Source organism: Dermacentor variabilis, unplaced genomic scaffold (assembly GCF_050947875.1).
Source record: "Dermacentor variabilis isolate Ectoservices unplaced genomic scaffold, ASM5094787v1 scaffold_12, whole genome shotgun sequence".
NCBI lineage: Eukaryota > Metazoa > Arthropoda > Arachnida > Ixodida > Ixodidae > Dermacentor > Dermacentor variabilis.
The window spans coordinates 22,245,107-22,268,592 of record NW_027460280.1 but is presented as its reverse complement, the minus strand read 5'-3'; the positions used below and the strand labels follow the sequence as shown (position 1 = coordinate 22,268,592).

The window sequence follows — 23,486 nt, the reverse complement described above, 5'->3', positions numbered from 1 at the left end:
CACGTTGCAGATACCACGTCATACTAAATAGACCGCACGAGCGCGAAAACAAACGCCGGAAAGTACCGCTGAGTGTATACCGGCCATGTAAAACGGAGCGCTCGCCCAAGCCAGCATGCCAACTGCCCATAGATGGTGCCACTGTGTAGCAATATGGTGGCACCCATGAAAAAATGGTCTATAAATGCATGAAAGAAAAAAAAAAGTTACTAAAGTACTAAAAAGGGGCTAAAGTTAGGATAGCCCTTTTGCATTTTGGAGAAAAACTGGAAAGGAAAACTTTCTATGCAATAAATAAAAGATTGCCGCAAAACAGAGGCCAACTATTAAACTGAGAATCTCATGGGTATTCAGTACAACAGAATGTCACTAATTCGTTAGTTTCAGAGGAAAACCACATAAAACACTTGCTTGTATTCAATGGAAATTCCTTTGATAAAAGAAAAATAACTTTCAAACCTTGATATACTAGAACAGAGCTGCAATCAGTGCTGCCATACTAATTTGGTGTTCCCTTTGTTAAGAATAGACAGTACTATCTATCTTTATTTCTGTGTGCCTATGTTACAGACAGCTTGCTACATTCTTGTCATGCTGTGCTAGGAGCATGTGCAGCACTGTATTACCCAAAATGAGCATTAAATATGGTGAAAAATTTTTCTGATATTTGATGCTTGATATTCATCTGTTTTTCTTGATTCAATTCATTATTCGATTCAATATCTACTATTCAGTATTCGCACACCCCTACTCGTAAGTTGATTCTACAACAGGAACTTTTCTCAGCCCACTTCTGTCTGTCTGGTATTCAGCAAGGATGAGGAGTCTCGCATCTGGTTGTGTTATAGGTTCCCTTGGTTCAAGCAATGTCCTGTTGATGCAGCCCCTTGATGACAATGCTGCTAGCTGTTTCATCATTTTTATTTTTTTTTTCTCTCTTCCTTTATGAATTCCCATTGAGACTAATTCACTGCAGTGAGGGCTGCTGTGGTGTAAAGGAAATTACATCAGGCTAAGAAAGCAGCGAGCAGAGAGTGCCTGGTGTGCAGGGGTGATGGGTGCAGCAGGAATAAGGAAACAGCATCATGAATGCACCCCCAAATTTTGTTACTTTTTTAGGGGGTTGGGGGGGGGATGCTCATAATGCGAGTAAATCAGTACTACAGCCTTATTTGACAACTGAATAGATGCATCAACATGCTAATAGAATATGCCCTGGGGTTGCTGGGTTATTTTCACATGCTCTGCATGTATAATAATCATCAACGAATTGTCTTTTGTAATATCATGTTATAAGATACCTTTATCTGGCTTCAGACAGGTCTGCATTGCTCTTTGAATTATCGTAAACCTTTTCTGCTTTACGATTATCCATTTATTGGCATCCCCTCAGAAACGGGGAGGGGACATATAGTCTCCTAGCCTACTTTTTAATCAGGTTTTACTACATCTATCCCTATTTAGCCTTTTGCCTATCTGATCTCGATCTTAATTTTCACATTTAAAAGCTCTATGGCTATACTGTACCATTAACTACACTTGCAATGACTCTTGTTCTATCAATCTCTTCCCTGCTTTTTGTTCCCTCAATATCCTAATTGTCTCTTATCTTGACGGCTGACTAATTAATCCTTCCATCTTCTTTGAATCTGCCACCTGCAATGAAGATGATTATGATTATGATAATTTAAAGGCATCCCCTTTGAAATGGGGGGGTGACAAAGTCACCTAGCCTGCTTGAGTTAATCATGTATGCTATACAAGTTATTCATTCTTGCATTTTGTATGCATCTCCTTAATCTTTTTTTCTCTTCCATCAAACTTTTATATCTACCGTGTACTGTTATTCAATCTGGTGATGTCGAAGTTGACTAATACACTGGACACTGTCCAGGATATTGGCTATTCTAGACTAGTAATGCATGACATTACTATATGGAGTGTCGGTGGTAGTGATGGAGAGCTTGAGGCTAGGCTGCATAAGGTGGTAACGTTTACGGAGGAGTATCTGGGTCTCATGGGGCTCAAATGCTCCACTAAAAAGTTGGAGTTGTGGATATTCAAATCTAAGAAGCTAGGTCGTAGGCCGAAGGGTTTGGTACCGGAAGTTGAGCCTCGCATTAGAATTCATACTAGGGAAGGGTCGGTGATACCCAAAGTTGAACCAGTCAGGGTGCTGGGTGTACTCGAAGTGAACGGATCGCACATTAGAACCATTCAGCGTATTACCAAGAAGACGGAGGAGGCCATAAGACTTATAAGAAGGATCTATAATAGGCATAGGGGTTTAGGAGAAGAAGGTGCGATGCGCTTAGTTCATGCTTTTATTATGTGTCATTTCTCGTATGTGGCAGCTATGCTAAATTGGAATAAGGGGAGAAAAATAAATTGGAAGCATTCATCAGAAAAGCCATCAAGGCTGCGCTTGGTCTGCCTGTGACTACGTCAAACGATATGTTGTTACGACTGGGTTTGCATAACACTTTAGATGAAATTGCCGAGGCTCAGCGTACTGCACAGAGGGATCGGTTGACACCAGCAGGTAAGTATATTTTAGAGTCAATTGAAGAATCAGTGGCTGTGTCGCACGATAGGGCGCCCCTACACGAGTTGAACATGAACGTTAGGGTAAATACCATGGTTCGTCCGTTTCCGTGGAATGTGCACCCCGTGCACAATGTAGGGAGGCTGGTCGTGAGAGCTAGGGCTTTGTTGCGAGAGGCAAAGGATCAGAAGGAGGAATGTGCATTTGTTGACGCCGCGTCGATTAATGGTAAAAATGCTTATTTGGTGGTGGTAGTAGATGGCAAAGGGACAGTTAGAAATGCCGCTTCCATTCATACCAAAGATCCGGGGGTTGCCGAATAGGTGGCTATTGCTCTAGCACTAATTGATTCAAGAAGAGTTTTGGTGTTTAGTGACTCGCGATCTGCAATTAAAGCCTTCTCGAGAGGACTTGTTGCAGAACCGGCTAACAGACTGCTGCAGAGTAGGGATGTCACTTTGCACACGGTTACTTGGTTTCCGATGCATATGGGAACAGTGGAGGGAGCCCTGCGTAACCTCAACGAGGTGGCGCACAGGGAGGCACGAGGATTAGTATGCCGTGTACTCCCTGAAGGGGCTGGATCTCCCGCTCCTGAGTACAGGGACCAACTGTTAACCTACAACGAAATCACCAAGCACTATTACTTAGGACGCAGGGCATTCCCCCTACCATATTCTAAATTAAATAGGCCACAGGCGGTTACATTAAGGCTTCTGCAGACACGAATGTACCCTAACCCGGTCATCATGAATAAAATTAATCCGGACTGCGGGGTTTCACTCTATTGTAGTAAGTGTGGGGGTTTGCTCGATTTAGAACACACGCTTTGGCGCTGCTTGGCGTTGGCCGGTGATGGTGCTCGAGGTGAACAGTGGTGGCAGCAGATGCTACACATTGAAGTGCTGGCGGACCAACTCAGGGCTGTCCAGAGGGCCCATGTGATGGCAGAGGGGCTCGGCCTCCCTCTACCGATGTGGGAGCGGCCCGCATCAGTCCCAGACTGATCCCTCAGGACCTAAATAAAGTTCTTCATACCATACCATACCGTGTACTGCTACCTATGCCTGTAACTGATTCGGTCCTATCAATATCTGTTTGTTTCTTCCCACCAATAGTCTAAACGTCTCTTATTGCAACTGCTGACTGGTTGATGCATCCATCCACTTCAAATCCAAGTGTTTCTGGAAGGCGTACATTACCTACGGGTCTCGCTGGGTGAATACCTTCACATTCCGCTAGCATGCGAGGTCTCCGAATTTTTGCTACAGCAAACGCATGTCTCATCTTGTTGCAGATATTTGCTCCGGTATGTTTTTGTCCTTATGCAACCAGCTCGAGCCTCGAATAGCAAGACACTGTCCTTTGTGTTATCGTACAGATTTTGCCCTCTAATTTCTTTCTTGCCATTCTTGTAAATCTCCATGGTCTTTTTCTGTTTTCATTCTTTGCATCGAATTTACTGTCTCTGTTTGTCTCTCTTTCTTTCTGATGAGCCCTGGTTGCCTGTTTATGCTTTCAGTTACCCTGTACTTAGATGCCGACTTGCTTGACCTCTTCCTCCATTCTGCATCCACGCTTTTGAGGTACCGATACCTGTGCACTTTAGCTGCCCATTTATTTTCATCCATGTTCCTGAGTCACGAAAGTGCCACAACAGTGCCACAACAGTGCCACCTCTGCGTGACAAATGTTTCTACTTTGGCTGTAAAATTTTTTATTTAAAAAAATGTTTTGTGGATTTTTGTGAAAACTGCATCTTGCTACTGTTTATACTTTTGAAATTAATAAAGCCTTACTTTTTTTGCTTCTGGATCACCCTGTCCATTTTCTTTTTTTCATTACTATGTCAGCTGAATTTTTTATGAGCACCTTGTGCTGTGCCTCAGAACAAAATGGGCCCAGTAAGCATTGGTCGGCAAACTCACTCATACTTGCTCAGACTCGGACCAACCATAAGACCGAGTCCAAGTGAGCCCGGCTGATCAGAATTTTGGTGAGTCCGAGTCTGGAGCCGAGTGAGTTTGAGTCGTAAGCAAAAAAAGCATATTTTGTAGAGTCTTGGTGAGTTGTGTTCATTTTTCTTACCTATGGCAGTTAGGTATTGGAACATTTCACTGAACTGGTTTTGATAGAAACGTTATTGACAGAGATCGATGTGCTGCCCCAGTTGCGCCATCGTGTGCCAAAACACAAATTTTGAGCGAAGTAATAAAATTGAGCGGGATGTGCGGCATCCCCTGGCAACGACACAGCCTTAGCCGTGTAGGGGTGTTATTCTGTATACAGTCTGCGCTCGTTACAATGGACCTGTGTACAACAGACTTTCAGATATAACGGACCATATTTCAGCCTTAGTTTGTTCTACCTGTTTTATTAATGCAACAAAGTTCCCTTTTAACACACCTTGCTACAGCGGTCTATTGGCTGCAGCGGACTAAATTATAGGCAATTTTTGTTAAAATTTGGTGTATAAAACGCACTTTTGCTACGTTGACATGGGCTGGCAACTGACTTGCAAGGGTCGGCCCACGATCTCAGCTCAATATCTTGCAAGGGAGGGAGGAAGGTGGGAGGGGGGGCGGAAGCATGCCGTCTTTTGCGTGCAAAGGAAAGAGGGGGAGGTTCTACTCGGGTGGCTGCTGTTAACAGCGCCGTGCAGGCGCTATATCATGAAAGCGATCTGCGATGTGAACAAAGTGCCTGCCAGCGCGGGCCTCATCTTCAAAGTGATCTGCAATGTGGACAAAGTGCACCCAGTGCCGGTAGCTTCATATGTGCTGTGCTTTTGACGTTTAGTTCGCGTTGAAGCGAGAGACAGCATGAAGGTTAATTCACTCACTGCTGCTGCCGCACTTGTCTTGCTTAATTTGCTGTCGCAATCGATGCTTCGCCTTTCGGGTGAAACTGTGACCTTTTTTTTTTTCGTCTGTTTTTTACTTTGGGCGTTCGTCACTCACTCTTTGCAATTAAGTTGTTAGACATCGCGACAAAAGTTTCAGAAGTGTGGCGTATCAGATATTACGGACTTTGGATAAAGCGGACATTTTTTTGTTGGAACGAGAGTTGACTGTATCGTCAAATTCTGCCATATTGTCAGCTCTGATCGGCCCAGAGAGCTGCTACATCTTCTGATTGGCTCGGGAATTGCCAAATGTGACCACGTCCAGAATAACACTCCTGAACTCGTCCAAGCCAATTAAATTAGATTCAGATGTGGCATCTGGAGTGTGGGTGTTGAGTGGCACATTGTAACTGAGCCATAGGGAAATGAGGAATGTATTACTCATGTTTATAATTCTTGCTTCTTTGTGTACTATGCAGAAAAATTTTAACTGGTGCTATTGTTATAGGGCAGCCATGAAGGAAAGCCGCACTGTCAATTGAGTGAATAACTCATATACAATCTGTTCAGCATGTAGCTCACTTCAGTTATACTGATACATTTTATTGCTTGCCTGTATGCCCTTTAGCTAAATCAGTGTCAATTAATGGTGAGCACCATGCGTGTAACGTTAACAATCTGTTTCGCCCCCACACCATGTCTGGTTGCCTATTTGACAATGCGGCATGGTGACAAACCACCTGCCTGCTCTCGTGAAACTTCTTGACCACAAATCCAAAGTTGCAACAGTGATTGCCACTCAAATTTGGATTCTGCGTCCATGCCATTTTCTGCACAACCGCACGATGCCAAATCATACTTTTGTCACCGCAGAACGCAAGCCAGGAATGTAAAGTTTTGATTTTAGTCATGCTTTTAGTTGATTCCACTGGCCAAATAGCAGTTGTAAGAAGCTGAAGAAAATGTAAACTCCAGAAACTGCACTTGTAGCAACAATGTTTATGCCGTGACTTGCGCGAACAAGCCTGAAAAATTCAATAAACCATAGTTTGGTATTCAACATACCTGTTGCCATTGTAGTACATTGGGTTTATAGAGCTCGTGGTGAGGCTGCGAATAAATTGGAGCTTGTCTAAAAAGTAAAAAACTGTATAGCCCACACTTTTAGGTGTGTAACCAGTGCGAAACATCAATGATCTTTTTTCTCTCTTTTTCTTCGTAAAAAATTATCAGTGTTTTTCCCTCCAAGGGATGTGGAAAACTGGCAAACAGGCAACGGGTAAACTAACTACAGGTGTATTTTGCAATGTTTTATCTGGCTGTCCTAGTAAAATGTCATCAAGAATAAAAAATAATGGACTGCTTTACACGAATGGCCATTGCATGGCAATCATTCATCGCATTGCGAACAAGTGGTTGTGCTCTTTCTCTGACATGCCAGTTACTTTTGGCATGTATCTTTAGTCCTTATCAAACACGAAGCCATTATTTGAAAATGTGCAACATACTGGATGACAAGGCTTATGTTTGCAACCGCTGATATTGCTAGTGCAGTGGCACGTTGTCACATAGTATTTATTAAATTTTGCACCCATTCCTTCCTTTTTTTTGTCAGAAAAAAAAAAAAAAAAAGAAAGACCACACAGTACCTAGTTGCTATGGGTGGGTAGCGCAACCCGGACGAAAGACAACAGGAAGTACACGATATGAGCGCAGCTGACAGCAGACAGCTAGAAAGCTGACACTGCTCTTGTATCGTGTACTTCCTCTTGTCTTTCATCCGAGTTGCGCTGCCCACCCATAGCCCCCTCCCCAACATGTTCAATCACCAACTCGCCCAGCTTGCCGTGTTAATACAGTACCTAGGTTGATTTAAATTCTGTTATTGGTCATTTCTTGGCATCTATCACAACCTTTGCAATCACACATTAATGATTAGGTTAGTTTATAAAACTTAGCTAATTAAACCTGAATATAATTTGCTTATTATTGCGTGCACACACACATAGACAAAACACTTATTACTAGCATGAATAATACTGCCAACATAGTGAGTGCCATTCTCGTAAAGCCCTACATTTTTTATTTCTTGGCTACATTTAGTTGGCACACAAAATATGTAACTTAATACTGTTCTGCAAAATCAAATAACACCTTTTCCTAATCTGCTTGTATTTCATTCATGTTGAGCTTTATCAAATCACTTCACAATGCACATATTCTGCTCCAAAATAAGTAATTCCTGTTTCAGACATGCTCCAAGTGGCAAATTTCCTGTTCGCAGAGCTGCTCCAAAACACTCTTGGCTGCTTTCATCCGTGTATTGATTAGGGTTGTATGCCCAAGGTCATTATTTCGGGGGATTGTTTGAATGATTAGCTATGCCATGGCAAGCATGTCCTGAGTGATTTTTTGTGGAAAGCTGTCACTATCAGTACAAACTACTGTACATTGTCTGCTCACATTACTTTTGCATCTCGCATGCCAAGTAAATTTCTAGTGGCACTGGTAACTGTTCTTGACTGTTTTGTGGCTATGACTGTTTCTTGCTTATCACGTAGTACGTGTGTCATTTTCTTTCAGAGCTTACCAGAGAGAGTGTCCAAGAAATGATTCCGAAGTTGCTGTCTCGAATGCATATTGAGTGCCTTATGCATGGAAATTTGACTCATCAGGTATGGTGAATTTAGGCTTAATATTTATGCAAGTTCTTCACAGCTTGTAAGCTAGAAAATGAAACAGCTTCTCATATTTTCATTACTTGTTTTGGTCTCTTTCTCTAATATCCATGAATTATTGCCTATATAGAAGCTGAATATTTGTAAACTAAGTGGCACTATAATGCACGGTGTAGAAAAGCAAAAGTAGTTACGGTGTTGCAAGGGATATAGGCAAAAGCAGCAGATAAACATGTGGACTTTTTGATGCATCATGGCTGTCTACTGCATTGAACGACATTCGATGGCAGAAAGCTTTTGAAATATTTCCTCAACTTTAAACATTGGTTTTCACCCAGACTTGTGTCAGTCAGCTTGCTCATATATTCCCTTCAGGTGCAGTGTACACATTTGTGTATATGACGTCCTTTTGCCAGTTATTTAAGGGGATCGTGGCTTTCAAAATAAACTTCCTTATTTCTTTATGGATGGTGATGAAAATTGACAGATATTCGTAATGTTTGCGGTGGCTGTCATAAAAATGTCAAAATTTGATCTGAACAATTTTTTATTTACAATTTGTTTTCTTTTTGAGTTTGTTCCAAGCCTGAACGACTTCAAAAATGAGAAGACTTGTTCAAAGCCCTGTTTGTTCCAAAATGAATGGTTGAGGTCATGATGCTCTTGGATTTTTATTATGAGGTGACTGTACAACAATTATTTGAATCATTAATTCAGACACTCATGCTAGAAAAGCAAGACTGTCGCATAGGAATATAGTAAAAAAGCTGAAATGAAATAGACCTAGCAGTCATGAAGAAACCAGCGGAACAAGCTGAGGAAGCGACAAGTAAAACAGTTTTGAGAAAATAGCTTTCAAGGTTGTACATGAGATTTTATTAATTTATTTCAATATCTACATTCACTGAGGGCATTACAGCAATGTTACGTTATCAAAAGGCACCAAGGTTGTACTAATTTATGTCCTGTTGAATGTAGCACTTCTGGAGTGTTTTCACTTTAGTCTGAAGTGCTTTGCTTACCTTTTCTTTTCCACGAAACATCCTTTTCCGCTGCTCTGTGAAGAGCATGTTGGCCGTGTTGCAGACCAAGTGCTGTACAATATTCCATGAAAGCACAGCATGTTCCAGCATTGTATCTTTATATTACCTCGTTGAAGGGTGTCTCTAGTGGCTTATTCCTTAGCGTCACTCACATAATGTCTCCATCACATTCTTACTCCTTTTTGCCAGATGACTGAATCAAGGCTTTTGGCAGAATTTTGATTATTTTTTTCCCTAGGCAACGGCTGAAGAGCTGCACATCAGAAAGGAGCTGGCGCATGGACTGCAATGCAGCTGAAACATGCATGCCTTGCAGGCCAGCGCTTATGCAGAGGTGCAAGCCTAGTGCTTGCACCAGCTATCGTGTATTGAGAGCATTATATCTATGCGATTGCATTAGAAAGCCCCTCACCAGGCCCCATAGGAAATTTTGGTTATACACTGGAAGTTGTTACATGTTCTCTAGGGAGCGTTCTGCCGCAAAAATTTTTCAAATCGGCTCATTAATAGCCGAGATAGAAATATTTCAGTGCCGTGAACCCATGATTTCAGCAGGTGGGCTCTACTGCCAAGCAAGACGCTCTCTTCACTTGCCCCGTCTAGCCTTCGCAAGCGAAATTCCTTCCCTGCGTTCTCCCATACTGGACCTTGAGGATCGCGTGACGCATACATCACAGTCCTCGCCTTCATTTTTTTTCTCCTCACTTCTTTTTTTCCCGGTGCTACGCATCTCCGTTGACGGCGTTGCGCGCGACCTGTTGTCTCATTCGGGCAGCGCACAATTTTGCGCACTGTGCACAAGGAAACATGACTAGCACTATAATTCAGTGCTACACGAATACTGAGGCAAAACAAGCGGATCGCAGAGCATGATCACGCGCTGTAGCACGGTAGAAAATGGCATAGTTTCGGTACCTACGCACGTGACCGCACGACCGTGAGAACAAACAGACGAAGTGGAAGTACATCTCTTCTCCTTCGGTGCGAAGTAAAACAAAAAACGCGCAGACATTCAGTCTGTGTGTTTTATTATTTCTCTACACTTCAATTCGTCAATTAAAGCAACAGCTCGCACAGATAACAAGTGTCTTGAATAATTCTCCATGACACGTGTCACCACAAGCGACATCACACTGCGGGCACGACTACTCCACCATCCAGCTAGAAGTGCAGCGGCTGCAAGGAGAAGGAAAAACGGCGTTCGGTTTGAAATTTCAGGTTTTTCCGTGGCACGTAGTGCTGTAATACTTTGCAGACACGATCATTATCGCTTAATGTATGCTCTGCACTTGTCAGCTCAAAATGGGCAAACCTGGTGAGGGGCCCTTTAAGCGCCCCATGTTGCAGAAAATCCAGTGTTGGCATCGGCATTGGTGGAGTTGTCTGTGAACAAAAATTTCCATATATGTTTAGGTATATGTATATGCCACGCCTTGCTATATGACATGCGGTATATGCGGGTTATATTGCCATACCATTCTATCACTAATGTTGCTCATGCCTTGTCTTACATTCTTGACAAAGAGAAGAAGGGGGGTTAACCGAGGGGTCCGATTTTTAATAGTCATATCAGAAGCCAACAAACACTGACACCAAGGACAACATAGGGGAAATTACTTGTGCTTTAATAAATGAAATAAAGAAACGATAAATGAATGGAAATAAAGTGGATGAAAAAAACAGCTTGCCGCAGGTGGGAACCGAGCCCACAACATGCAAAGGTCTTGGGTTCGGTTTCCACCTGCGGCAAGTTGTTTTTTCATCCTCTTTATTTCCATTCATTTATCGTTTCTTTATTTCATTTATTAAAGCACAAGTAATTTCCCCTATGTTGTCCTTGGTGTCAGTGTTGGCTGTTTCTGATATTCTTGACAAAGTTATTCCTCAGAATTTTGAGAATGACAGCCCACAAACGTCATGAAACAAAACACCGACAGTGCGTGCCTTTTGTGTGCAATCTTCTCAGACTTAAATATTAAAATTGCAAAACAATAACAGAAACCTAAAAATGATATATCTTTTTTTGGCGTGGCTGTGCACTACATTCGGGATCGTCCCACACAAGAGGCAGCATTTCTACCAGAATGCTCGCCTTCGCGCATAGCGTTCGCTACCAGCATTTCCTAGTAAACATTATGGTTACATAAGCTGCTGTTGCCAGGAAGTGTAAGAAGCAGTCAGGGATCTTTGAAGGCTGATTTATTCCACTGTTAAAGGCAAAGCTTAAGCGTCCTCAAAGTTCTACAAACTTTTTCTCCTTTGAACCTTGTGAAAGCCTGGAGAGCTTATGGAATGCAGTGGAAAGTTTGTTGAATATTGTGAGCGTAGCCAGATGCATGCTGAAGGTCATGACATTCTTAGATTTCTTTTTTTTTTTCTTTCTTGTGAACATATAAATTTGTACTTTTCCTTTTTATTCCCACTTTCGCATCAAACGCACACTTTGGTTGCGAACGAATTGAAATAATGAAGCCAAAAAGGTGAGAATGTTCCGGCCTGCACTGTAACTCAGAATGTGATGAAAAAAAGAAAATAATAATAAAAAAAGTCGCCATTTCACCTGAAAGGTGAAGCATCGATTGTGACAGCAAATTAGTAGACAGCTGTATGAAGTAAGGATAGTAGTTCTATTGGCTGAATAAACTTGGAAACATTTGCTTACTAACTGAATTAACGAGCATGGTGTTATCGTGTACAAGCAAACACGAATACATCACACCACATCACACCCTATGAGCACGGACACATTGCCAAACGCTGGTGTACGCAAGCGCAGCAGCAACAGCGAGCGAAGTGACCTTCGTGTGGTCTACTGCTTCAACTCAAGAGTGCTGAGAATGCAGCGTCCCTTTCAAGATAGGGCATGCGCGAAAAGTGCAAAGTATGCACTTGTTGGTGGAGTTGAACCGCCCCCCCCCCCTCCCTCCCGTGCTGCCTACCTGCTTTCCTCCATACAGTCAAAACCTCGTTAATACATACCCACTTAACGTGTAATTGCAGTTTAAACGTAGTTGCGAAGATTCCCCCACCCAGCCCCCATTGAACCCCATATATTGGCTGACCGCCTTTAAGCCGTAATCGCTCAGTACCCACCATACGGTTAGTGCGTACTATTTTCTTTATTGTTCTACACACACAGGCCCAAAATCTGCAGAATTTCATGTGTGCAGACGTTCGGTTCTCGAGTTGCGACACTCGGACGACAGCTGCCAGCGATAGTGACATTTAAACATGGCCACCATGACGTAGTTCCTGTTCATACAGCTGTTCCCGATTGCAGCGCCCATTTCACAGATCGCTTTCAGAATGTGGACCCGCGCGTCTCTCTTCAGCACACAGCGGTGGAAACGTAGCACGTGGAGCTATTAGCAGTCAGCACTCTCTATCCGCATCGCAGATTGTTTTCAAGATACGGTGCGCATGGCCGTGCCATATACGCAGGCACCACCAGTGTACGTTTGATTACGGTTCATAATGGTTCGACGCAGATGGATAAGGCGCTAATGAGCGATAACGGCTTATAATGATCGGAACGTCATCAGCTCACTGGACACCGCCACCTGCAGTACTTTGCATGCATTATCAGTGCACCTTGCGCCACCGTGCACACCAGTTCGTGTCACCACGCGCTGTGCGCTGTCCTTTGTTTGGCTGGATCAAGTTTCATAACATTGATAATGACACCGGGCTGCATAGAGATGAGCAAGTTGCACAATGCTTACGCATACTTAGACAACTCCCAGAAAAGTTCCTGCATGAATTTTTTTTTTCTTCATTCCACCAGTGTGTTTGCAGTCATGGTGTTTAAGGTCTTTGCTGCGGCGTGTCTAGTTTATGTTATCGAGAAGCCGACATTGTTACATCCACGGAGTTCTTGGATGGTGACATTGTTGCCGCCATCGCACCTCGCCAATTTTCAAGCGAAAGTGAGGACGACAACCACGATGTGAAAGTGGACAACGGCCCTTCATTATCTGACACGGCGCGTGCTTTCAGCATCATGCGAGCTTTCGCAGAGAAGCGAGGCCTCGTGGACAAACTTGCTCGCGGCCTTGCAAAGTTCAAAGATGTCGTGGCAAGGCCACCATGGCGGCAAGTGAAGATCGCTGATTTTTTGCTGCCTAACTAGAAATAAAGCCTGTCTGAGTGTGTGTGTTTGAGAGTATCCGACGTAGTTCTTTCCCAGCCGCTAAGCAGCTTCTAAACTGGCATTGGCAGTTAATTCGTACATTGTTTAGTGTGTACCTAAAGGTCATTCCCAGCCGACTACGTATTAACGAGGTTTGACTGTATATGGTGCGAGAGATTGAGCCGCAATCGTCGGTTCCCCTTGCACCCTATCTTGAAATGCGCAGTTGCTGCCAGAGCACAATCCCCCCCCCCCCCCTTTCCCTACATCCCATGCCCCCACAGCCTTTCACACGACGGAAGACGGCACATTTACTTGCCGCTTTCTTTCTTAACGCATGCCAGATTGAGCTGCGATCGACAGCTTCCCTTGTGTGCTTTCACTTGCATGTACAGCATATGATGCATGCCGACGGTGTTTTGGCTCTTGGACTTTATACAGAATATCACGATGATGGCAAAAATGCGCCTGGAGTGTCTATATAATTGCCAGTGCAATAAAGAAGACCGACTCACTCGGGGCGCGATGTGCTTGATCGCGGAGCCCGAGGCACCATTGTGCAAAATGTTTAGCCGTGAGTTCAAGGCATTCACGTACGATGGGCTTGATCGCCGAGTTCGAGGTGCTGGTGCCGAAATGCTTAGCTGCGGGTCCATAGAGTATGCACAATGTGCTTGTTCACAGAATCTAATACGAGGACTGAACCAGTGGCTAAATGCACTGGAGTCGCATGGTGGGTGCGGCCAATCAGAAACTTCAGAATGACCTTCACTCATTTACTTTTTGTGCACATGTTTCTGTGTGGAGGAGATAGTTCAAGTCTCAAATTTATGCACATGTTTTATGTGTGGAGGAGATAGCTAAAGTGGCAAAGTTGAAGAAGGGGATATGCCCTTTCTGAGGAGACCAGGAAGCCGGCAATCGGTTGTGCCATTTCAAAGATATCAAGGCTTTAAAACTGCCTTGCAATCTTATGTAAAAATAAAACAGCGTACATTGAGCTTCATGTGAATTGAACCTCCTCCATACTCTGTGTTTCCTCAGTGTGCTGTGTATTGCTATGACGACGAATTTGCTGAAGGCACTACCATTTTTGAGGGGACATTCAACATACTGCGGCCCAGTAGCAATGGTGAAAGAATAATATTTCCTTTGTGTTAATTCTTGCAGTCAATAATTAACTTGTGCACTTTGAGGCGGTGAACCAACTTTTCTTGCAGAAAAATGTAATGTGACTGACTTCACAGTAAATATACATCTAATTATTCTGTAATTATGATGACTCACTAGAAGATGCCCAAAGAAACATCCTACCACCTTTTTTTTGTTGCAATGGAATGTCCACTACCTTGGAGTAAAGTTGTGTAATTGACACATTTATTGGCAGTCCATCACATAATTTGTGCATAAAGGGGATATAATTCCACTAGTTCTGCCTGCAAACTTACTTGCGCATGCCAAGCTGTGGCAATGGCCATCTCTTTTGCCTACACCGACACTTATGGCAGCTATCATTGCTTGCACTACCAGTGGAGCTGTGATAAATTTAACTGTGGACCTTGGCCAGATACCACAAAATCTCATTTCACCCAGGGTGCAATAATTCTTAATAATATTTGCTGTGTTTTGTTCACCTTATTATTCTTCATAGATGTAGGGTTTCAATCTGGTTAAAGGAAATCTTGAGGTGAAGGCTAACGCCATGATTGAAATGGTGGTGTTTCTAGGCCAGCTCACTGAGGCCCTTTTTTCGTTTTGTTTTCTTTTTTCATCTCAGTTGTGTCGACGGCTAAAGTGTAGCATCCTTTGTGGTACAACCAGTGTGTAGGAACGAAATGTTTTTCATTCTGGTTTTAGTTTTGGTCTACTGAAAAAGGTTCCGTTCTGGATCTGCTTCATAACCAAAAAAGAAAATAAATAATCCATGACAGTTCATAACGGTTTTAGTTCTCATGCAATAATTTTTTAAACAAAGTAACGATAAGAACAGTATTCATTTTTCTTTAAGTGAATTATGAATTCTGAGATAATGCTCAGTGCCATGTGTCAAGGCACAAGCATAACCTTGGAAGCAGCACGTCATTGAGTGTACTCGCCGAAACCTCAGGCCGCCATTCCATTCTGATAAAACCAACATAAACAAACAGTAATGAATTATAAAACTTCAGTAACAAAGCATTGTACCCATAGAAAGCGAGATGACAGGCTCTTCAGCACACAAGCTCTGGGTTTTGCTGCGATGCCGATCTGCTAGTACACCGAACGGCACGTTTAGATTAGTAGAGCGCTCGGCCTGCTATCACTCTCGCACTATCCCTGTCTGAGACACACCCTTATGCGGACTTCCTGAGACGCGCCCTAATGCTGACGTTGCCCGACGTCTGTTGTTTCGGCTTGCTAACTTTCCACTTGAAGCAAATGTCGAGAAAAAATACTTCATTTTCACTCTGAAACAACATAATAACTTATCGGTTACATTTTCGTTCCAGTAAAAAATGTTCTTTTTTGTTTTTCGTTTTTGTTTTCATTTCATTTCAACACACTGGGTACAACAAAATCAAATGACTGATTACTGACGTTATCTGGCTACAATGCATTGCACATATGCCAATGAAGCAGTTTGTGCGAAGTCTTAGCTGTTGCCCCTTACAGAGTTCCAAGTGCTCAAGATGCATGATGAGTTCCATTGAAAAGGATATATATTAGGGGTGTGAGAATATTAAATATGAATCGAATAGTCTGCTATTTGATTTGATAATTCACTATTCAAAATCACCAAATATTCATTTCTTTTCAAGTGCAACTGATAACAGTACTTGAGATGATTCTTGAGAGAGAATGACCGACAGGGACTGGTCCAAACGATTCTGCTGCCGGGCAGCTGCGGATGCTGCAGAGAGGCACATCAGTCAACAGAAAGAGCACCCAATGTCTTTACAATAACTTCCAGTCATTTAGTAACCCACATCTTTGCGTAATGCGAAGTGATGCAAATACTCTGTGGATTAAGCTGGTACCTGTGGCAAGCTTTTTTTTTTTTCATCCGCATTTATTTTTCTTTACTTTTTTGTTTCTACATTTCAATAAAAAAAGTCATTTATCCTAGGCTTTTCTTAGTTTCATTGTTTGTTGACTTCGTCTGATCGTGACTAACAAAAATATGGCCCTTGGTTCCCCTTGTTGTTTACTTTTAGGTAGTGTACTCGCGGTCGTGCCCATCATGGAAAAAAGAAAAAGAAATTGTCACTTTAAAAGCAAAAGAAAACATCTCATTCAAGGCACCACGCAGGCGGGTGTCCTACCTTCCTAAAGTCAGCTTTGCCGATGGGGCGCGTCAAGGGGCAGTGCCACAACGGCCCCCGGCGCCTGTCCGGCCCACATTGAGTGAGCCAGCAGTGACGCCATCTGTCCCCTTGGCGGCTGCAGCCAGCGCTGCTCTGCCGTCCCAGAAGGGGCCATCGGCCTCCGGGCTGGTGGCCTCAAGGGTATTGTCCATTGAGACGAAGCCCTGTCGTCAAACACAGCGCACGAAAGAGCGCGTGCCCAGCGCCTCGCAGGAAGTGATGGACATAACACCGATTGTGACGGCGCATTCGGTGCCTAAAGAGCGGCGCGATTCTATCAACCGCTCCAGAAAAGACAAACTTCGTGTCATGGTGCCTGTAAAAGGCCCCGTGACCTAAATCTTCTTTCTACAACACACAGCTATAACACTTCTCTTATAATGCAAACACAGACACTACAAAGGAATGTTAGAGGACTTCTCCATAACCTTGACGATACATGTATCAGAGAACTCCTCCATAGCTACAATCCGAAAGTGCTGTGTGTTCAAGAGATGCACTTGAAGCCCACAGAGACAAACTTTCTCTGACAATACACTATTTTTCGGAAAGATTGTGATGATGTTAATGCTTCATCCGGTGGTGTAGCCATCGTAGTTGACAAGAGTGTAGCATGTCGCTTATTTGAACTTCGGACGCATCTTGAGGCAGTCGCCGCACAAGCAATCATTTTTAACAAGTTAGTTACAATCTGCTTGTTGTACGTTCCACCTAATCAACAGCTAAAAAGAATGGATTTCTATTGCCTAGTGGATCAGCTTCCTGAACCCTACATGATCGTAGGTGATTTGAATGCCCGCAACAGTCTCTGGGGAGACGCCCAGTGCGACACTCGAGGGCAACTCATTGAAAATTTTCTTGTAAGCTCTGGTGCATGCCTCTTTAATAAGAAAGAACCTACATATTTCAACTTCACGCATAACTCGTGCTCATCTATTGATCTGGCTCTTGGCTCCGCTTCATTAATTCATTACCCGAAATGGGAGGTAATCAAAAATCCACTAGGGAGTGACCATTTTCCTATATTACTGAAGCTAGCAGTGCAGTATGACCGTTCACCACAAATGCCTCGATGGAAACTAGAAACGGCTGATTGGAAGCAATTTAATGAATTGACTTATTTAACACAAAATTTTATCAATGATTTTACTGTAGATGATGCAGTACAGTATTTTACAGCTTTTATTATCGGCGCAGCAGAAAAATGCATCTCTTAAACAAATGATCGTTCATGTAAATGATGCGTTCCATGGTGGAATGATGATTGCAGACAGGCACGGAAGAAGCAAAACAAGGCATGGAATACACTGCGTCGAACACCAACTGCAGAAAATCTCGTGGAATTTAAGCACATCAAATCGCAGGGAAGGCAGACAAGGTGACAAGCAAGGGCAACGAGCTGGAAGAAATTTATTTCCAAGTGTAAACTCCTACACACTAGAGGCAAAATTTGGAATGCACTTAGGAGACTTAACGGACAGTAGACCCAGCCATTACCCTTAATCGATGATCAAGGGAATACCTTGGAGGAGCAGGCAGACGCACTCGGGGAGCATTTCGAGGGTGTCTAGCTCAATTAATTACTCTAGGCCATTCCTTAGATAAAAGAAATAGCTGAACGTAAGATATTAGATTGAAAATGCAGACTGAATGAAGCCTATAACCGTCCTTTCAGCGTTGCTAAGCTGAAATATTCTCTAAACACATGTCAGAGCTCAGCACCCAGAGCTGACAGGATTGTATATGACATGATCAAAAACTTACACAAAGATACACAAATAACACTTCTCGCACTTTTTAACACCATTTGGGCTTCTGGACACGTGCCTTCCACATGGAGAGAAGCTATTGTAATTCCGATATTAAAACAAGGTAAAGATCCATCCTCTGTAAATAGTTATCGTCCGATAGCGCTTACAAGTTGTCTTTGCAAGTTATTTGAGAAAATGATAAATCGCCGTTTGTTACATTTCTTCGAATCTAACAAAATGCTTGACCCTTATCAGTGTGGCTTCAGGGAAGGTCGCTCAACCGACCATCTAGTACACATAGAGTCACGCATCCGTGATGCCTTTATACACAAACAGTACTTCTTGTCCATATTTCTGGATATGGAAAAGGCGTACGACACGACATGGCGCTTTGGGATATTGCGAGATTTGTCGGAGTGTGGCATTTGTGGAAACATGCTTAACGTTATAACAGGCTATTTGTCAAAGGGTGTATTCCATGTTAGAGTTAGAAGTGCTCTCTCTAGGCCATTTCTGCAAGGAATGGGGGTACCACAGGGTGGCGTAAAAATGAATTCGTAAAATGAATTCTTTACACTCATCAATTCCTCGTACCATGTTCTATTTGATATACGTTGATGACGTGCAAATAGGTTTTAAGTCGTGCAATCTCGCAATTTGTGAGCGACAAGTTCAGCTTGGCCTGAACAAGGTGTCAAAATGGGCAAGTGAAAATGGGTTCAAGTTAAAACTGCAGAAAAGCTCCTGTGTCCTTTTTACAAGGAGGACAGGCCTAGTCCCAGATGTTGATATTGAACTCAATGGACCCTGCATCCCTCTGCACACAGAGCACACATTTTTGGGTGTCATACTTGATTCGAAACTATCCTTCATATCCCACATTAAATAAAATATATTAAGAATAAATGCTTAAAAACAATGAATCTTCTTAAAGTTCTGTCACATACAACATGGGGTAGCGATAGGAAGTGCCTCATTAACTTGTACAAGATCCTCATACTATCCCGTTTAGATTATGGTGCTGTAGTCTATCACTCCGCCGCACCAAGTGCGTTAAAGATACCGGATGCCGTTCATCATTTAGGGATCTGCCTGGCTACAGGTGCTTTCAGGATGAGCCGTGTACGAAGTCTGTACGTGAAGTCAAATAAGTGGTCACTAAATTTGCAAAGGTCGTACTCTAGTTTTGCGTATTTCCTCAAAGTGCTTTCGAATTCTGAGCATCCTTGTTACGCAAGTATAAATGACATGACGTGTGCTACACTGTTTCATAATCGCCCAACATTCAGAGAACCCTTCTCGCTGCGTGTTAGGAGGCTTAGTGAAGAAATGGGTATCTCGCTTCTAGAACACAGTTTAAAGACCCCAGCAAGGCCATTACCGCCGTGGCATTGGGTAATTGTAGAATGTGACACGTCATTTGTACAAGTCTCGAAGCACGCTCCACAGAAACACATTCGAATGCACTTTTTAGAACTGCAAGCGAAATACTCATGCACAGAATTTTACACGGATGGATCAAAGTTGCATGCGGGCATGTCCTATGCAGCAGTTGGACCATCTTTTTCGGAATTGGACGTTCTGCACCCACTAACAAGCATCTTTACTGCGGAGGCCTATGCATTTTTGTCGGCTGTAAAGCATGTTATGCATAAAATTAAAGTAGGCAGTTATAGTTACAGATTCATTAAGCGTAGTCAAGGCTTTATTGTCGCCACCAATGTACAGAAATTCTGTAGTAACGGAACTCTATTCACTTTTGAGCACTGTTTATGCTTCTAAACAATGTATCGTAATATGCAGGATTCCTGGCCACAGAAGTGTTCAGAGGAATGTGCTTGCCGACGAACTCGCTACATATACAGCAACGAAACCTCGCAACACTCTTATAACTGTCACAGATATAGACCTGAAACCTTTCCTGCGAAGAAAACTGAGTAGCTATTGGCAACACCTTTGGGATGCTGAAGCCTCTAACAAGCTTCACCTAAAAAAACCTCAATTAGGCACTTGGCCATCAATACGCACTCCACAGTGAATGATTTTAGGCCTCTATACAGCTATGCACATATACACTCTGACATTGACCACAAATAAAACCTCAATTAGGTGCTTGGCCATCAACACCAAAATCACGGGCAGCCGATGTCCTCTTAACACAGTTGGAAATAGGACATACGTACGGCACGCACAACTACTTGTTAACTGGCGATGAACCTCCAGTCTGTGCTAAATGTAGCGAGAGGCTGACTGTCATCCATGTCCTACTGGAGTGCCAAGAAGTAGACGGTCAAAGGAAAAAACACTTTCCTCTAGTGTACACACAATCCATCCCTCTTCATCCAGCAATGCTTTTGAGTAATGAACCGCTATTGAACATGAAATCAATAGTAGATTTTTTCAATGAAGTCAGTTTGTTGCATGTTATCAAATCCAAAAGTTCATAAGGCGGCTTCTCTTGTGAAGTCGCTGTTGCGATATTAGCGTTTTGATAGCGCACGCCTCCAGGGCCTAACTCCCGAAATGCCCCGATAAGGCAATAGCTACTGACAACCACATACTTTTGTATACCATCTTTTCACAGCATATATTTTATTTTTGACCAAGTTGTCACTGTACACCCTATATATCATTTGTCATAATTTTACCTAAACATATAATTTATGCACTCCACAGCAAATGATTTTAGGCTTCTATACAGCCATGCACATATTCACTCTGACATTGACCACAAACTCTACTACATTAAACCATTGTCTGGCGCTCTTTGGCCTTCCTTGGTCCTTGCGCCATAAAACCCCATTAATCATCATCATCAATTACTTGTAATCAGTCATTTCTTGGTAATTTAGTAATTTAACCATTACAATGTTTACTGGGTCACGCTCACCATAATTCAGTTACTGTTTTCAGTAACCAATCACATATAACTAAGGTGTAACAAACGATGCACACTTCGAGGACCTGATTTTGGTGAAAACTAAAGTAAAATGCCCGAGATGGTGCCAGGCAGAAGCCTCGCAAATACACATGTTCAAACAGGCAAGCTCGGCAGCTTAGTATTTGTTTCCTTATTTTGTTTCATTGATGCATTGAACAGGTGCTGCGATGTCTCCATAGCAAAGGCCACTTAGGATATTATAGCCACGAAATCACATATGGATGATTTTTCAGCTTTTCATTGGCCCACCCGGGAGTGTCTTTTCCAAATCCCAGCAGCAATGAAGTGTTGCGCATTATAGAGGACACAGATCCTGAGCAGCCACAATCTTGTCTGCAAAATCCGTATACACCGCCCTACCGCATGCACATCAAACGAACTGGCTAAGCTCTGCGTCGTTCCCACTTTTTCCTCCTCAATAAAGTTTTCAGTGTCGCTTCTGAAGTCTTCACAACAAAAAATAAGGAAGATGACTGACAAAATATTTTAAAAGCAATTTCTAGTACAGATAATCAATGTATGAAATGACTGCAGAGGACGCAGTGAAAGTGCCAGTCCAGCTCATTCTGTTTACTGCATCTATGCTGAAGTTCGAAGAAAAGTAATGTAGAGGTAATCAGGTAATCGATTACCATTGAGTTATTATGCAGTTACTTCCGTGGTGCAGTAATTGGTGACTGTATTAGATTGGTGACTGTAATCAGTTACATTTTTGAATGAAGTAATTGCACTTGTAATCAGTTACTTTCTTGCTGTAACATGTACAAGTCGGGCATATAGTGACATGCCGTTTACTTATTTTAATTCTGCCAATGTCATGATGGACCAAATAACTGAAAGAAGTTTATCATATACAAGCCTCTCAGTTGACCGGACATTCAGTTGTGAACGGCATTACATGCATGTATTAGATATAAATAAGCACCGCAAGAATTTTGTATTTCACTTTCTCATGAAAGGAGAAAATATTTGGTATTTTGACTCAATATTTGATTTGATTCAGAAATATGTTTATTTGCACACCCCTAATGTAGTACATATAAAGAAAAGTATAAGTGAAAGGCAGGGGGCTTAACCTGGACTGAACGTGGTTGGCTGCCCTGCACAAGGGGGAGGGGGAGAAAAAGATTTAGAGATGGAAAGAAAGTCAAAAGCTCATATGCAATAGGGTTGGCAATGTAATAGGAGCGCTGTATAACAGGTGTTCACTCAATCCAGTTACCTTTACGAATCACAGCTGCGCTTTTGGGGCCTTCTGCAGCTGTTAAATGCGAGTACATGCTCCCAAGATCTTGCTCGATGAGAAAAGTCTTCTATCTCACTGGTTTAGTGTGGTGTGGAGGACGAGCCTTTTATTGTCTAAGGACAGCACCAGAAGATGTTCTACTGTTTCTTTGCAACCCCAGGCATTCTAATTGGTACAGTCTGTCCTTACAAGAATTATTAGGCATTTATGGTGTGTGTGAAGTGATATTTAAAGAGAAATGGAAGAGATAAGTGCAGTGCCGTAACTGTCTCTCACAGGAGGACACCTCAACAGCACTGCACGGGGAAGGGGTATGGGGAGAAAAAGATGGAGATAGTGACCTGAAGTAAAAAGGAGAGAGAGACTGGAATAGCAAGAAAAAATGACAATGTAGCTAAGCGTTTGCGGGGCCTACAACCGCGCTCTGAGGTGTGTTGCTTCACAGAATTCCATCAATACCGAAAATGCACACTTGGTGATGGAACTGTGAGCATTGGGGAAGAGTAGGCACTGCAGGGTGGTGGATGGCAAGCCACATCGGCGGTAGGAGGTGTACAGAGCCTCCCTCTCGGTCCCGAAGGCTGGGCAGTGAAGCAGAAGGTGTTCCAGTGTCTCCACGTCGTCGCACCTACCACACACGGGGCTGCCGGTTCCCGTAAGCCTGTGTGTGCGCGCCGCTGTTTTTTAGCAGCTGATGCGCAGGCGGAGAAGGAAGGCGCAGTCAGCCCGAGAGAGGCCCACACGCGGGAGCAGGCGCGGGGGCGTTCTTGCCGCGACGCGCCGATCGGGGTGTTGCGTAGTGAGGCTGCGCAAAACCGCTGTCTTGGCCGCGTCGAAGCTCGTCACCAAGTGGGTGAGGGGAAAGCGCTCACCGTGCGCCGCCTTGGCGAGGGTGTCAGCCTCCTCGTTGCCTGGCAATCCAATGTGTGCGGGTATCCATTGAAGTGCCAGGTCGCAGCCTTGA

General features: G+C 43.2%; 1 protein-coding gene across 2 annotated transcripts in view; it reads left to right on the top strand.

Moving 5' to 3' along the window:
* Ide (Insulin degrading metalloproteinase) overlaps positions 1-23,486 on the top strand; it is a 247,923-nt gene that overhangs the window by 152,040 nt on the left and 72,397 nt on the right. For both annotated transcript variants that reach the window (XM_075676326.1, XM_075676325.1), the window contains exon 20: positions 7,974-8,065. In XM_075676326.1, the coding sequence (XP_075532441.1) occupies positions 7,974-8,065 (92 nt within the window). The remainder of the gene's footprint in view (positions 1-7,973; positions 8,066-23,486) is intronic.